Source organism: Haemaphysalis longicornis, unplaced genomic scaffold, assembly GCF_048455015.1.
Source record: "Haemaphysalis longicornis isolate Haplotype H1 unplaced genomic scaffold, Haemaphysalis longicornis Haplotype H1 scaffold_2, whole genome shotgun sequence".
Classification (NCBI taxonomy): domain Eukaryota; kingdom Metazoa; phylum Arthropoda; class Arachnida; order Ixodida; family Ixodidae; genus Haemaphysalis; species Haemaphysalis longicornis.
In genome coordinates, this window is record NW_027526295.1 from 261,528,978 (window position 1) to 261,546,306 (window position 17,329).

The window sequence follows — 17,329 nt, forward strand, 5'->3', positions numbered from 1 at the left end:
AAGATGTGTGGGCAGCCCATCTTGCGGAGAATAGTTAGGCACGATGCTGGAACAGGCATGGCAAGCATCTATGTTGTGCTGCAGCCTCAAAGCTCGAAGATATTTCGCAGCCTTCTTGTACCACAATTTCCCACCCCGGCACCATTTGCTGTGAACAGTTAGTCGTTCGTTTCACTGGACATTTGCTACAGCAGACAGGCAGAAACCGACCAAAAATCCAACAAGCTGTACCTGAAAGTTGTCTCTGCTTGATATGGTGTGCTGGAAGTGCTCGCATTTACTTGTTTTCGAACACAAACCTGCAAGGCAACCATTATGATTGGGCTTCCGTTGTAAACAGAGTGCCAGCATTCAGAAAACCGCACACGCTCGAAAACAGAAAATATTGCTATGAAGCAAGAGCAGTGCAGCTACCCGACACAAAGTGGGTTCTGCAGACTTGGCCGCTGTTTCTTGGCTGCCAGTCTTCTTGGTGGATAGCAACACCCACTGAGCTTCATTCTTTGGGAAGTGAAAAAATCCAGTACTGCTGCCTTTCTTTGCACTATTTGCTCTGCCACCAGCACCATGTCTCACTGCATTCGCGATGCATGCGCATCAGGGTGTTTTGCCAACCATCCACCCTGCTGCTGCGAGCTTGTGCATTGTCCATAATCTCGCAGCTGTCGTGTGACGTACCTTGAGAGGAGTCCCTCAAATGCGCAGGTTCTGGAGCCATCTATGATAACGTTTCTCACATTATACATTGCTTGCGGGTCAACCTTTTATTAAAGCAAGTGCTGCAGTGCATGCTTCTTTAGACTCTTTATGTTCCAGGCTCTGACTTGGAGAGGGTGAAGTCTTGACAAAAATACAGCCTGTGCATGGCTGTACGAACTAGTCTTGGGAAGCATGTCTACCACACGCGATACGAGCCTACAAACAGACTTGACAGTGTGCCCTACTTAAAATGTGGTACGGTTTGCTCAAGAGCCACTTTAATGCTGGGAAACCTGTCATGATGCAGGATTCCTTTTTTTATCAGCTTCGCATTAACGGAGCAAAATGTAATCCTCCACTGATTTAGTTTTTCACGCTGCATTTGGGTGGTCGCTGAGTGCTCTGAAAACTGGCTGCACGTTTGGGTGGTTAGAATCGAGCTCTAGAAATACGTTTGGTCGGTCGGTCAGAGCGTCGCCCTCTGTCTCTGACTGCTGGCTGTGACTCCAAAGTGGGAGCATGGCTGAGGTCTGGAGGCGAGTGGTCACGTGACACTGGCCGCTGCGCTGGTCACCCGCGGGCTGTGTGGGGCCGCTGAGTTGTACGATTCCTACAACTTCGCTGCCTATAACTTCAATGCTATAGCTTTCTATAACTTCGCTATAACTGAGGCCAAGCCGGCTGTTTGTCATTGGGGTGTTTAGTTGGACGCGATGTTTTTGCTTTTCACATGAAAAGGCGCCATGCATACAACAGATGGCCTGGCGCAGCCACAAATGCCACCCGCACAGTGCTGGTGGCAGTGGCAACATGGCGCCAGCCGTGAAGCAGCACAGGTAACTCGAGCTCGAGCTATCACTTGTTACCGCTCTCCAAAATTAACCTCAAGCCGCAAACAAATTTCTGCATGCGCAAAAGGAGCCGATAATCTGGCTGAAATGGCAGTACGAATCATCATTCGGGCTTCTTAAGAAAGCGGCCATCAAATAGGTATCTGTTGTTGTGCTACGCCTAAACATCTTTACGCGGCCCAGGTGGCTGCTCGTATTTTGTTTACACATGTTTGAAAATGGCACCACGGGCGCACATCGCCACATCAGTGCTAAGAGTTGGCCCCTCCTGCTGCCACAGAGGGTGGTACCCTTCACAGTGCCACGGTCACCTGAAGCAACGTCTCTCGCTCGTGTTGGGAGTGACCACCGCATCAAAGTGCTCTGAGCCAGAGGATCAGAGCGACCACCCGAACACAGCATGATCTGAAACCACGCACAAACACTCCAACACTTCCGCCTTAAAGTTCTTTATTGCCACCGATGAGAACAAAAAATGCGCCAAGGATGATACACACAACAGGTTAGATCATATTCCGCGACAACTGGCCATGTACGAGGGACACACACTGTAACGTCACACACATTGCTTGCTCAATTAACACTGCTGGGTGGGGCACTCGTGGACGCCCTTCTTGGAGAAAAGGAATGTATGTACGACACAAAAAATGCCTCGTGTGCATACAAACGAATGCATGGCCAGCTGCCACACACGCCATAAAATGTGCACAAAAACATACGCATATAGCCATCAAAAAGTGTATACACCCCCACTGCTGTTAGGGGTCCACAAGGGAAACCACACATGTACATATATGTATATACGCTGGGTGCACGAGTTCCGTGGTAGCTAGCAAGAGTAGTACAATAACTTGCCAGCCAAAGTGATTTCATTCACACATTTACATTGTTTGTACTCTTTGCCAGAGGCAACGGGAAAGAGACAGGAGGCGCTGCTTAGCAGCTCCGCACAGTCTTACACTCTCGCCTGTTCGTCATTGTGACAAAGTGAGATGTGCAAGAGCAAGACACATCTATGGAAAGGTCACCTACAAACTCAAAGAACAAACAATCTTGCACACCATCTTAGCTGGTTCGCTGCAAGGAATACTAAAAAAAAGTATTCTGCCTATTAAAACAATCAGAAATGGATAAAACATGCCATTTCAGGCATGAACAATTCTCTTCAGAAATATGCTGCAGAAGTTGCTTGCACACATGCCTTGAGACACTAAAATTCTCACAATGAAACTTGCACAAATCCCGGTGCCAAAATCAAGAACTTCCTTTGCATGTGGCATATTAGTGCTAAAGGCATGTAAATGCACCAAATTTACACCAAAAGGGTTTCTAGAGGGGCCTGTTAAAGGGACAATGAAGGCAAAATATATTTTTGGCTAATTAAAAAGGCTAGGCTACTTTGTCCCAACAATACGCCCAGTTTTAATGCAAAATTTAGCACCAGACACATTCTCGCCAGTTCGACTTGTTTGTGCAATTTGTGGCCATCGACCAAAGCAATCATCAAGAAACTCAAGTGGGCAGTTATAGCGGTACTTCTAGACCCATTTGATCTTAAAGCATGAATGCCAACGTGAAATTTATACACTCATAAATGTTTTTAGTACTTCCCCTATTTACACTGTGCAGCCCAAAATATGAACGTTTTTCAATTTTTGAATACTGCTTTTTGGTGAAAATGATGTCTTTCGGGGATAAAAAATGGGGTTAAGTCAGCTCACATTGAACAAGGTTGTATTTTGCTCCCTTCATGCTCCCCCTAACAATGCACTTCTTGTGCACACAAAATAAACTTTAAAAAAAAAGTAAACCGTTCCTAAAAGGGCAAAGAACGCGACCCGATTTTTCAACTCTGCATCACCGTTGAATGGAATTAAGTTCAGCAGATTTAGTCTTTATCACCAGAACAGTGTAAAAGAAGAAAACGAAACGAAAGGTTGCAGCCCATAGAGGAGCGGTCGGTCGAAGAGACGATGAAGCACTGCCTATTAGGGTGAAATCCACCCCCAGTTTGACAGCACAGAAGTGTGTTGAGGTGAGACGTTTGCCACGAGAGCACCTTTCTGTGTCCCCAAAGCGTCATATATTCAAATATGAAGACAGGCACGGTGGTCAATACTGTGTGTTCTCGGCTCCTACCAGAGGGCACACCATTGTAGCAGCCAGTTTGTAGCACGGAATGCGATGCACTCAAAAGCAGCAGGAAGCTGCGAAGCCTATCAAAGCGATGAAGACGTCTACAGAACGCAGACGTTGTCCAGCCCTGTGGATTTTCTCAGCAACGCAATATTCTACGCAGGAGAATGCTACTCCGCAAAGGCTAACAGATTTGCTTTGCTGCACTAATATTGGGGAATTCAAAAAATCTGCCATAAAAGGCAACATGGCAAAGTCGTAGGAGCTGCAATGCGTACCTACGTTTGTGTGAATTTGTAGGTTTCGGCAAGGCAGCACTCGTTATCACTGTGGAAAAACAATCCCACCTTGATGCATCAAAGTCGCGCAACACTGCTGACATGGAGTGCCTTGGGCTGCCATCCCCCCTAATTACGGGAATACATGTATATACAACTGTTTTTCAAAATGGAAAGAACCATCAAGACGTGCACAAGTGTTCCCATTCTGTATCGGAAGACTGCCCTCGTGTGGCCTATGGTTAGCGAGATATAGCCTCCTCTCCACTCGGAACTTCCTGGCAAGACATGCCCGTAACGCTGCACGCATGACAGTGCAGATGAACATGTACTTCGTACATACTTGCAATGATCGAACGTACTGCATTCGAGCATTCCGCTTTGTTGCCAACTCCTCCCAGAGGTGCAGACGCTGCGTTGTATACTAGCACAGCTCCCTCAGAGATTAGTTGCCGAGAGCGTCCCTGTGATGTACTCCACAAAGTGCCAAGCTACGCAGGTAACACAATGTAAACAAAGAAAAACTCCTAGCTGACACTGGCCAGTTGGGTCCCTGCAGCCAGATGGCCTTGATTGTTCTGCCACCCGTCAGTGCAATTAATGCCTGAATTATTCGGAAGCATTCTTACAAAAGGTCGCAAGCATCCTTCAACAGACAAACAACCGACCTCAAAAATATTGGATGAGGATGACCGGTCGGAAAGGTGTGCATGACTGACAAGACACACTGTACGCTCCTTGTGGCACGTACCACTGCTACACTGTGGGCTTGCGTACAGCGTGCCTCACATTTTGGCTGGCCAATAACTACCATGGAGTGTGGGGAACACGTCACAGGTCTGTGGATGAGGAGTCGCGATGCTGGCAAAGACTGTAAGGGTCTTGGCCAGAAGACACATTGACCAATACACTGCAGTAAATGATAGCTATAGGCAGCTACTTCTGCTAGGGGGACTACGTGAACTGGAGAGTGCATGACCAAGAACACGGTGACCGCGTGGAAAGTGCGCATAAATATGTCTATTCTTGCATCTGATCTGGTTCGAGGTGCACAATACGATCAAGTATGTCAAATGAAGTCACTGGGTCCACAAACAATGAACAGCATCAATGAACCGTCTTGCGTCTCGAACATCAAGGGTTCATGGATATTTGGAACAAGAGTAAGAGAGTGCATGAATAAAGCACAGTTGTTCAGAGGGCACGATGATTGAAACCAAATTCACTTACATATCTGCAGTACAAGAGCAAATGACACAGGTTTGAACTTGCAAAGCATCGAGCTCTCACGAATATCATACCGTTGAACCTCAATATAGCATGCTTGGTACAATTAAATTTACAGTAATTGCCCATCGCAGTCCCAAAAGGCCACAAAAGCCTTACTTCATTTTTTAAAGGCCATAGGCTTGTCTGAACGATTGTAGGGAAACTGTGAACCTTCTCTCATTCTCCCGTTTGGCCAGTTTACCTGTTCTGTTCTCGGCATTATTATCGACCATGGTTTTGTCTTTGCAGTTACCTTTACTCGTTCTTTTCTCGCTCCTCAAGGAGTTCCACTTCTCATCTCTTTGTATACCCTTGCTTTATTTCTAAATCCCTCCTTTCCCGCTTCCCATGTGTAGGGTAGCCAAACAGACTCTTCACTGGCTAACCCCCTTGCCTTTCATGCGCTGTCTTATCCTTCCTTTTTTCCTTCAAAATAACAAAGTGACAAGACTTACATAACCTTGTTGCTGAACACTATATGCACCCACATTTAGCCATCAAATTGAGAAGCCTGTGAATAGTGAAACAAAGTAAAACTAAATGAAACTGATGTGCAAGGGTAATTTCTCACTGCAGAGGCAAAATTATTGCTAGCACGAGCAACCTAGGTGCCGTGCACACCAGAGCCCTAAAACTCACCCTCCATGACGTGCTCTCCTTTTTTCTTTCTAGTAACCAGCCGATCGCCTATTCTTACCATCATTATTTCATGAGCTGCCTGCACTGCTTTATTGCGTCCCTTTCCTCACTAGTTCTTCACGGCTTTTCCCTCCACTTTTTATTTACTGCACGCACCCATGGGAGGTATGCATTCATCCCAAACTGAAGACCAAAAATAAACAGGAAATTTCGGCCAGAGCTCTTAGAGAACAGCAATACTCGTATTAGTCGAGAGAGCAAACACTGTGCAGTATTTCCTTATTTCGCCGGCATCAGGCACCGAGCTGGGCCACCTGTTACCCATCACATTGTCGTTACTTCTGACTGGTGGCTAGAGTAATACTGCGAAATGGCTGCTTTCTTTCTGAGTGGACGACTAGTGTCTCACTTCCACATGTGAACGTTGATGTGCCTTGCACGTACATATATAGGCGGCAGTACATTGGTGATATGCAAGTGTGAAAGAGCAAAGAAGTGCCATACAAGCCCCATTCCTTTGCACACTGCCTGTAACTAATTCTAATTAACGAGAGACCAAATGCAACAAACATCAACAGACTACTTCAAAAGCTATTATGACCGAGTGCTTACAACCACAAGGTGGACATTTAATTTTTGCACGCTAGGTGCAAAAGATTGGTCAAACAAAATTTCAACAAAGTAAATAAGTGCCAATCTTAGTGACTTTGTTATATTGAGGTTTAACTGTATAATATTCGCTGAATCAATCTTTTTTTTTTTTTCACAGGTAGTTGCACACCAAATAATCAATATCAAAAGCGGACAAAGAGCTTTCTTTTTGACCCAACAGTGCAAACGTAGCACGGCTCATGCCTGTACGGGGAAAGAAATGTAAAAGCTTCCCAAAACACGTGTGCCTCAGCTTAATCGCTTATGCGCAGGAAAATGCCACTCTCTCTGTGTAGAGCCCCCGTGACGGTGGTGCCCGAGGGAGAAGGCACTGGTTTTAAGGCGCAGCCAGCCACACTTAAGGGCCAATTTTTCCCTGGTCTCGCAAGCAGTTCGGCCTATAGCTTCCTACTTTTGTACCACGGTTAGGTCTGCTGATGTGCAAACTTTTAAACACGAGCCTCCCCTGCCCATCGCAGCGTCCTCAGTCAGTGATCTTCGATGGACACCGTCACAAGCACTGGGGCTCAGTGAAGAGTAGCAGCTCGCGTGCCAATAAAAGAGTGTGGAACGGGCAAGCTTCACAATTACCAACATTTAGCACTGTAAAATGCCCAGAGCAAAATGCAAGGCCATTTGTTCATGAGCAATTGTCATCTGCAGAGTTGCATAAGCTTTACTCCCTTGCAATCACAGGGAATCTTCTTGGTAGCAGCTCAGTGTTATTAATAAAAAAAAAGATGTAACGATGTAACTATGCCTCTTAGTATACTACTACAATCACAATCTGTAAGCCAGAGGTTTTTTACATGTATTTGCTAGAGTACAGTGCGTGTACAGCTCACATGGGGCTAAGCCATTTGAGATTATTAAACCTAATTAACTTGGGTATCATTTTTTCTAAGGATACACTTCTATACGGCTTAGCCTTTTGATCATACCCTGCACTCATAGACGACATTAGATGTTTATTATAGCAGGTGTCGCATAAAAAGAACTACTTATTGGTGCTGTTAGCAATAACATGTTACAATGTTAGTTGCCTTTTATGCTGTTAGAAATTGGCTAACAATGTTTGGAATTCTAGGGTAACTACACGCACTAGTTTTCAAAGACGTCTGATGATGTATATAACAAAATAATAAATCACAATCTGCTTATTACAATGCAGTTTTCCTTCAGTTTCATGTTATTTGTTTGCATAAGCATATAGCAAAGAGATTAATGTGAACTGGTGCCTCACCCTCGAAATCCTGTTCACAACATCTGTTCTCGTTGCACAAATGTATCACAACTCCATAGTCACCTGGCTACTGATGCCGATAAACTTAGTGGAACCCCTAAACACTACGATCTGCATGTAGAAGACTATTTGAGACAGTAAGAGTACCTGTTTATATCGAACGGCCCAAAAATCTCCTTTAAAATGTCTTGCAGAAGCACAGGAGTGTAGTGTACGTATGTGTACTGAACTCTAATCACTGTAGACCTGACATTTTGAACGGTTTGTGGCATTTCCTGAAGGGCACTCTTCCTGAATATGTGTGTTGTGGCTCCGAAGATAAGCTCAGGCTTGCACAATATCTGGGTTAGAAGAAATGCTGGCAGTTGCAGCCTATTGACACAAGGCTATTTTTGGCGAAATTTAACTTCAATGGGAATGGGAGAAAAAGTGTCAACAGTGCTCTTTTAAGATGAGTCTTCGAAGATGGCTTTCAAGCCGCCCCTGCAAGCTGGTCGCTTGCTAGGTGTTCATTTCACTGCCTCCAGTGTTTTTCTGGGTTCTGATCCCATCTTGCCATTGTCATTGATCCAGATGACACCGACCTCATGTAAATCTCTTTTAATGAGGGTTTCTCAAAGATTTTACGTTCGTCTCACCCATTTAATCATCACTATTTTTTTTCAGTAGCTGTTTCTAGAATTTTTAGGGAGAGGATCAACCTGTAAGACATTACCCCTTATCATGGTCATAGCGAGGGGGGGTGTTTCAGCGTCAGGACGTCCCCTGAAATTTTATGAGCGCTGCACCTCTCCCTCCCTTTTCTTTCACCCTTTTTTTTCGCCTATGCTATTTAGACATCGAGTTGACATACTATAATGTAAAAACAAAAACAAGAAGGGTGTCAGTTTAATACAGACTAAAAATGACGAATTTGTTGGGGCACAAGTTCTCTACGTTTTTTTTATGGCAGCATGTAACAGTCCCCGAAAAATACTTCTGGCTATGCCACTGCCCCTATCTTTATACAAGGTTAAGTGGGACTTTTTTTTTCCTAATCTGCCATATTCCTGGTAGCTGGTCTGCCCAAGCTCTTGAGTTTGGCCCTCCTAGGGAATGTCTTTCTTTGTGACGGCAAAATAAAACCTCAATCGAGTGTGGCCCTCCCTAATCAGCAGCCTGTTTACCCACTGGCGACATTTCCTATTGACAAGGCGGCAACACTTTCCTCTCATTTCCCCACAAATACGCTGCCAGTATCAGAAGGGTGTGCTCTGTTTTTTCATGTTTTCGCCTTGCTGCTTTTTGAATATTGCCATAAGATTTGTAAATTACTAATCCCTTTCAAATTAGATATGTCTGGACCTGCAACAATGGCAAAAACGCCTGCAACAACGCTGAATGTTTGCATCGCATGACTTCTTCACTCTTAGCGGCCAAGTGTTATTGCACCTGTGTGACAAGTTCTGAACTAAGAGGCATTCACACAGCACTGGGTCGGTCTGAAACCTATTTCTGCGTACTTTTTGCCCACTGGAGGCAGCAACAGCCCAGTGATATTTTTACGCCACGCTTGCTCTATGAATCACCTATCTTCTAGCCAGACAGGCAGTACTTGTCCTTTCCAGAAACTGTGTGAAGATGGCAAGCCTTCTGTGCTCAATCTAGAATGAACGCTTGCCAGCAGGCTTGGAGGCAAACCACTGGAAAAAACAGCACCCATCAGCATGAGATGCTCTCAACCGCGCAATGAGTTGCCAAGAAGGACACACACAAAAGACACTCCCCTCCCCCAGCAATGACATTTCAAGAACAGAAATTGCTGGACCCGGCCTGTGTTATTCTACAGTAAAGGAGACCGGTGGATGCGGGTGCGCAGGGAAGGCCGGTTGGGCTCGGGTGAGACACGGCGGCAAATGCACGTACGGTGTGATGTGCACAGGTGCGAGGTTGGCACGAATGGTATTGCTGGTGTGTGTGTGCAGTATAAAAGGTACATGAGGACAACAAGAACGGGTCGCTCCGCAGGTGCATGGCACAACAACGTGCTGGCAGAGGTGCCGCGAGCAGACGAGAATGGAGAGGACGCCGCACACCACTGCAAGGGCGGTCGGCGCCCCAGGGGTGAACTTCGCTACACACTAGATGGGAATGCTGTCACATGCACACAATGTGCACTGGATATACGAATAACGCGTACATGTCTGGAAAGTGATTAGCTCACAGACTTGTGCCAAATTCACGGGGCGTCCCATAAAACCCAAGGCAGTGTCCTGCTCATAGAGTAATCGGTGAGTAGACTCAACTACTTGCAGTAAAGGCTGCTTCTATGTCACGGTATGCAATACATTTTATAAGCTGTTATTTGGCCACCTTCGATGCTCACAGTGATAATTACGGGCTGTGGAGCACCCACACACACGCAAAAAAAATCCAACTGCAGCGAGGTGTACATCTTGGCACACCCCACACCCTTTCCGGAAGATACCAAGCAAATCTGCAGCTGCTGATAGTTGTTCAAGGCTGGCAGCTGGGGGCTGGTCCCAAACCCTGAGAGAATGTTCTTTTTCATTAGGTGTGTCAGGCAGATTTACAGCAAGGAAAGCATTGGCCTTGGAAGCAAGTGCCCAAAAAGCTGCTAATGTAGTCCACTCAGTGGAAATTGGCAGCATTATATGACATAAAAGAAAGTGCTGTATGTGGAGCTCAGAAATTATGCAGAAACATACCCAGTGCTCTTAATTAAGCTGTTAAATGTGCTGGAGTCAGGCACACCCAACAGATGACACTGCCTTCTTGGGCAAATGAAATGACCATGGGGGTATTAGCCGCGAGGTTTAAAATATTTTTCTGATGATGCCTCCTAATAAGCCACTGTTTTCTGAACATGTGACCTTAGATTTCTGCAACACCTAGACAGTGTGAATGTGATGTGACCGCAGAAAAACATAATTACACAAATGAAAGTATGGTCTAGGCGCTTACATTGTCATCAGTTGTATACACACCAGCTATTTTGTACAAGAAATCCAAAAGTAGGCAACCTATAACTGTGACCAAACGAGTGCAATCAAAAGACATCGTTAAAAAGGAGCCCACCTGAAAAGAATGAAATAATGTACTAAGCTGTCTACTTCAAATGGAAAGAACTGTAGGTGCATGAATCTATGCGACAATGGTTTTCGCTTAGTATTAACTGATGTATCAATCAGAATTGAGGAAATGTGAAATGCAACCTATAACATGAGCCAATGAATTTGTGATGGAATGGCCAATACATTGTCTCCTTGAAACTAGCATGGAAACATAAAAAGGACGCAACAGCAGACAAAAAAAAAAAGGCACACACACACGCAGCACAATGCCAAGTGTGAGTGTCTTCCCTCTTTGTTGGATGTGCTCTTTTCCAAGTATATGTGCCAGCTCGCCAAGCCCCCTATTCCGAGAGCAAATGAAATTCAATAACACGCAACAACCATATGCCAAATGTTTCTTCTCTGCTATGTTGACTCAAAATAGGTGTGGTGATATCAACCAGGTCCAAATAAAATATGGTTAAAACTGGACCTAGCAGCGGCTCGCGCTTGCCTGAAGGCACCCCAGAGCACGTAGAAAGCCTACAGCAAGCATTTTGCAGCTGTAAAATTTAGAGTCTCTACTCTTTGTGCAGTTAATTTGTGCACCACAGCCGAGTTCTCTTAAAATTACCTGACAAATTTGTCTCTGTCTATGAGGACTGCGCTATTCCGCTTGGCTACGATAAGTTGGCCCCGCAGTAATCAGTCGGCAAACCTGTAGCACCTCCAGCTTTGCTGAAGGGTGCGGGAAGCCGCAGTCCCTGGACACCGCGCCCTCCCTTCCCGATGGAAGCAGGCACTCGCTTGCGCATCTGGTAGAACGGTCACTGCTGCAGATCACGTGCAACTCGGGAACTGGCCTTCCCTGCCGGTACCGTATGCACGCTGCAGGCACCTGTGCTGGTCCCATTGCTATGCAAGCCCCGCTGTGGAGGCAGCTGCTTGGCACTTCCCGTGGGGCTACGGGCTAGGGCTTCTTCATGTCTGCCACTGCCTGGAGGATCCGCTTGATGTGACCAACCTTGGTGATTCCCAGCTCCTGCAAGAGATTGCCAGCAGCTGGCTTTGGCATCTTGTACAAAAATACCCAGGCTCCATTTCTGATGTCACGTTTCGCTTTCTCTTCTCTTGTCCTTGCTGGCCTTTTAGGGCTCCCTTCGACAACTGCTCACAAATTTCTGCTTTTGCTGTAACCACAGCCATAACGCAACCTGTTCTACTAATTGAAGGGCACTGACAGCTGCCTTCTTGATGCATTCACCTAATCGGGTTAAAGTTTAAGTCCCCAAACCCATCTCATGCCCCGTACATACAGGCCCCAAGCCTGTACCACAGCTGCACATGTCCGTGTCTTATGAGAACACAAAGGAATCTGCAGCTTGTAGTATCCTTCTCACCCCTTGTGAGCCGATAATGCTTTTGGTGGACCAGTATCACCATATCGCACTTACCCAGAGGCTGCATGCATTCCCAAAGTCCACTAAACCCTCCTCTCCCAAAATGCACGTGGCGGCATTCTTTCACTGGCCCCCCGGACGACAGCAATTACAAAGGACAAACAGGCTCCTGACGGCTTTTTGTAAGTTCCTCGCTATTAACTAATGAGCAACTGTTCACTGTAAAAATATGCCGATTAGATAAAGCTTGGGAGCACTTCAAAATTTGTACAAACACTTTACTGCAATATTACATCTATATTTTATTGATGGCCTATGAAAACCTACTTGGGAGTGAGTTTTGCTTTTACCTGTGAGCTGAAAGATTTGCTAAAACATAAGTACAGACATCACAGTTGTCTTTGTACCAACCGACAGGAGTGCACCACTGACTTGGATTTACAAACTAAAAGGCGACGACTTGCCCAAAACGCTTGCAGAGCTCGTGCAAGTTCGAAAGTTGCAGTTGTCTCTCTGTTAACTTGCATGATGCTCAAATGAATGTTACTCACATTTAGACCTCTTGCATCTTATGTTCACAATTTATGTTTGCATGGACAAAAATAAAATTCAACTTTTGAAAAAAAGAGAAATGAGCTTCTAGTTTTCTCTTCTCTACTAGTTCTTTACCGGTTTTCACCCCCTAAACCTGGAGAATTATAGAACTCAAAAACTAAGAACCTTGAAGCTCTATGTACATAAAGTGTAATTACAAAAATGATGACCATAGAATCTTTCATTATGCCATAGAATCTTGACGCGAATCTCTCGGATAGTGAAAAATATCCGTACCATTTCAAATGCCCTCCTTTTACAGTGGAAACACTGGCGAGCAAGCTAAAATAATCTAGTGAGTGGTAAGTGGGATATGATCCTTCTCCTTCGAACAAGACAGTGGAGTGGGGTCATATGCAGGTAAAATTTACAAAACACGTGGATGCACTGCTCTTGTAACAGCACAAGGTGGTCGTTCACTGCCAGGTGGTGGCAACAGAACCTGCTTTGCAGCCCTACAATATAAGTTTGGGTCAAGGCAAAGCTTTAGTCCATTCACCGAATGTATGCACGTAACACCAGTTCCATAGCGATCATTATCGACACCATCACGGGACCGATCAAGAGTAGCATCCCGTTTCTTGTGAGAGAGAGAGAGAGAGAGAGAGAGAGTCAGTGACAGGTCATCCTGCTTGAGATGCGACAGGAGTGAGTCAGTAGGCAACAGAGCAGAATGACCCACCCCGGTGAGCTCCCCTGAGGATCGGCATCAAGTGATCACCCTGCTCAAGTTGGTGAAAAGCAGACAGTGGAGAACTGTAGCTGCACGTGCGCACATGTATGAATACATGTCACCTGTCATCACGCTTCTTGTTTCCACCGATTCCTCCAAAAGAGAGCCCCAAATCGTTTTCTCAAGCGAAAATACCAATGCAGAAGCCACAAGTGGCAGTGGCGTCGGCTTCTTCACAGCCAGGATAGTACTGCTGCAGGGCACAATAGCAATAATGTGTGTCCAGGTCATCGTGGCTAGAGGCGCTCACCTTGAGGTCCCGCCTCTCCAGGCTGAGCAGCTCGGTGCCGCGGATGTCGTGCCTCAGGAAGTGCTCCTGGTACTCGCGCATTCCAATCTCAGCCAGCCAGTGGGCCACCTGCTCCGCTGACCAGGAGGACACCGCTTCTGGCTGGCAGGGCTCCCCATCGCTCCTCTCGGCCGGCAGAGGGGAGGCCCGGGGCGTGCCGCAGCGGGCGCCACCGCTCTTGCAGGGCGCCAGGCCCCCCGAGCCCTCGTCGGTGGTGCCGCTGCTGATGGACAGCGAGGGCTCGGTCCTCGCGGGCGGCTGGGTCGTGGACGTCGAGGAGGACGATGACGAGGCTGTGGTCTTGGAACGCTTGAGCTTGAGCTTGAACAGAATCCGAGGCCGCCTATGCTCTTGCTGATGTGCGAGGGAAAGATGGGAGGAGGGAGTCCCAGGTTAATTCGAGGTCGCCTCTTCAATTCCCCCGCAGCAGGTCGATGAAGTGAACACAATGGGCTTTGCCTCGTAATTAAAGACTCCACAAGACTACGACAATTTGTGTGTTGAGTACTAAAGCATGCCAAAGGTGCCCGCTCGAGTAACCCGCATAGATTGCGCATCCCTTTTCCGGTGTGTTCTACAGCCTCAGACGTTTTGGTTGAGCTGCAGGATACCAGGCAAGGTGCACGACACCAGCAGGACTAGCACACAGCATGCAATGGGGAGGCAGTAAGAAGGAAAAGAATGAACTGGACAAATGGTCAAGCCATGCACAACACAACAAAGGAGGCTGCAGATGTCTCACCCAGAGAAGCATGGCGAGGGGCTCGTGGAAGAATGACTTTTCAGATTAGAGCTTGCACAGACAGACCTAAAGCAAGTCACATACCCCCCCTCCCCCCCTCCCTCCCCAGTTCAACAGAAACCTTCTTCTGGCTAACATCCGCTGCAGTAAAAGTACAGCTACAAATAAATCAAACAAGAAACTTAAAAACTGCATTGATGTGTTATGGATAGTGCTGCATAGCTGTTGTGTTGCTCTTAACATACAGGTTCATGTATGTATCATAAAAGACAATGCGGTAATCAGGGACAATGTAGCACATTTCTTTGTCATAATGCTCAAAGGGACTATGGAGACAACAAGCAACTTAATTTTATTCGAAAGACTGAGCACCTCACTTACAGTTTCGTTGATTCGTCCATACAGAGGAATCGGCGTTTGGAGGACCGATTTCAAATTACCTACTTTTTTATTTCAGACAACAAGTCTTAAATAAGTTTACACCTTGTTTTAATTGGAAAATGACAGCCCAAATAAACTTTCAATGTTGCAGTTTGCAAACTATTTGTTGTGTTGCAAGGTATTAACGCTGCAAAGAAATTATGTTTTTGTGTCAAACCCGCCAGTTCTGTCATTCTGCTGTGTAGATATTTTTTGAACTGAAGCAAGATCATGCGCTGTCTTCATAATCCCTTTAAATATAAACAAATCTGATGAGTTAGAGCACATTTACAGGCGTTAGGGCTGCCGAACCGCGTGCGCTGAAGCCATCCGGAAGTGGCACTGTGTTTCGGAATGATCCGTTTTCACAGCTACGTCATGACAGCGGCTAGCATAGGCCGCACAGGATGGCGCAGCACAAAGCAAGGGTGACAGAGTAGTTGCGACAAAGTGATGCTTCAAAAAAGCACTTGGAGATCCACTAACAGGGTGTAGGCACATGGTTGTGACCCTATAGCTGTACATTGAGCTTTCTGGATCGCAAGTGAAAGGCACAAGTTTTCTCCATATCTGTGCTGGTGTCCATTCAGGGTCTGCAATGCTTCCTAACGCAGAAAACTTGACAAGCAAACACTCAGTGAGCATACTACACAATGCACCTGTAACTCTATTACATAATACTTACACTACACTAAGCAAACTAAGCCCATGACTGGTGATGTCCTTGCGAAGTAGCTGCTGTGTTACTCCGAATCACTTAATAACAGATTGTATAATTTTCGCACCAAAATGTTTTTAGGCAGACTCCCGAGAAGGGTTACCTGTACGTGCATGCACATGTATCAGGTGCTGACTTCTATAGGGAAAAAATGTGTGCGTTTGTAGCAAAGGCCTTCCAATGCTCCAACTTACAAGATCACCTTTAGTCCAAAAAATGTGAAGTTGGATGATGCAATATACAAGACTCAGCTTAGAAGCAAATTCTGAGTTACACGTGTAATGAAGCAATTTCTTAGAACCTGAATTCTACAACAGCGTGTGTAGGAGCATGAATGCGCTTATTTCTTTGTGAATGCACGAAAATACCATGCGCTGCTTCATTTCATGAAGGCGAAACTGACACAGCAGCAGCCACGCACAAAGAACCCATTTCAAGTGTGTGCCTGTCATACACAAGCTGCTGCAAAGGCCGTAACAGTGGAAGAACTCAGAGGCCTGTCCCATACGCCACTTGATTAACAGAGCACACCCATTGCGAGAGACCATAGGAACAACCTGTGGTGCGGCACGGTGCGACTCTGCACCATTGAGCAAATGCGTGTAGCATGAGTGAAGCAATATGGGTGAGAGCTACTGGCTCCCGCTGGGATGCTGATCACCAGCTGGGATGCTGTGGATGCTAGGATGCCCCGGGGCCTGAGCGCGGGGAGGACAGGGGAGGAAGCGGGCTGCCAATCAAAAGCAACACGGCGCTGGCACGTCAGACATCGAAAGCTGCAAGGCAAGAAGGCGGGGCGATATACGACTGCAAGAGAAAGGAGGAGCAAGGGGACACAGGCTGCTGGCACCCCTCCTGCCCAAGCCCCGCCCCAGGCGAGGGCCGCACACGTCATCGGCGCACAGCCGTGCACCACGTGCTAACTCAACATCCCAAATCATTTGGGAAGAATGCGCTGGGCTCTAAATTACGGAATCACAAAAACTGTTTCTTAAATTAAATAATCCAGCTTAATTCCAGCCATTGAGGCCAAAAGAAAGAGGAAGAAAGAAAAACAAAGGCCAGAATTACGGGATAAACACATCAGAACATTTCTCTGCACTGCAATCATTCTGCATGTATATTTATTAGAGTTAAAAAAGTATTTTAAGATCCCTAGTGAAGAACACTTTACGCTCCACAGCATGCATTAAAAATCTCCATGATCAGCATTTCTGCCTGGCCTGGATGGCTTCAGCTGTGGTCTAACACGATGGCTGACATGACAAGTGGGACCTTCAAATGGGTTGAGAAATAGCCATTATGTTTCAGGCAGGCACTTTGGGTTTTGGAGCACCCGTGAACAGTGAGCGGGCGAAAATAATATAAAGGCAAGAAGAAAAGCAGTGGTAGTAAGATAATATAACGAGGTAAAAAAAAAAACAAATTCTTTCTCAAGTTCTTTTCGTCTCGTCCCAAAATGTTGCGTATGAATACGACTGCACTAAATGGTGTCTAAAAAATTTAAAATAGCTAGGATTTTTTTTAGTACTGCGCCCCAAGTATGTTTGTGCCCTTTATCTGGCAAAGCTTAAGAAATACCTTATGCAGACCAGTCAACTTGCCCTTGGCAAC

At 46.1% G+C, this 17,329-nt stretch overlaps 1 protein-coding gene across 4 annotated transcripts in view; it reads right to left on the bottom strand.

Annotated features, from left to right (window-relative positions):
- Positions 1–1,983: 1,983 nt before the first annotated feature.
- The window catches only part of LOC144170539 (diacylglycerol kinase delta), a 158,452-nt gene continuing 143,106 nt past the window's right edge, over positions 1,984–17,329 (bottom strand). For 2 of the 4 annotated variants that reach the window (XM_077700392.1, XM_077700393.1), the window contains 2 exons: positions 13,797–14,189; positions 1,984–11,861 (listed from right to left, as the gene is read on the bottom strand). In XM_077700392.1, the coding sequence (XP_077556518.1) occupies positions 11,790–11,861; positions 13,797–14,189 (465 nt within the window). In that variant the 3' untranslated portion in view covers positions 1,984–11,789. Of the gene's footprint in view, positions 11,862–13,796; positions 14,190–14,795; positions 16,523–17,329 lie in introns of those variants that run through there. The other 2 variants (XM_077700395.1, XM_077700394.1) reach the window with 2 other exon arrangements.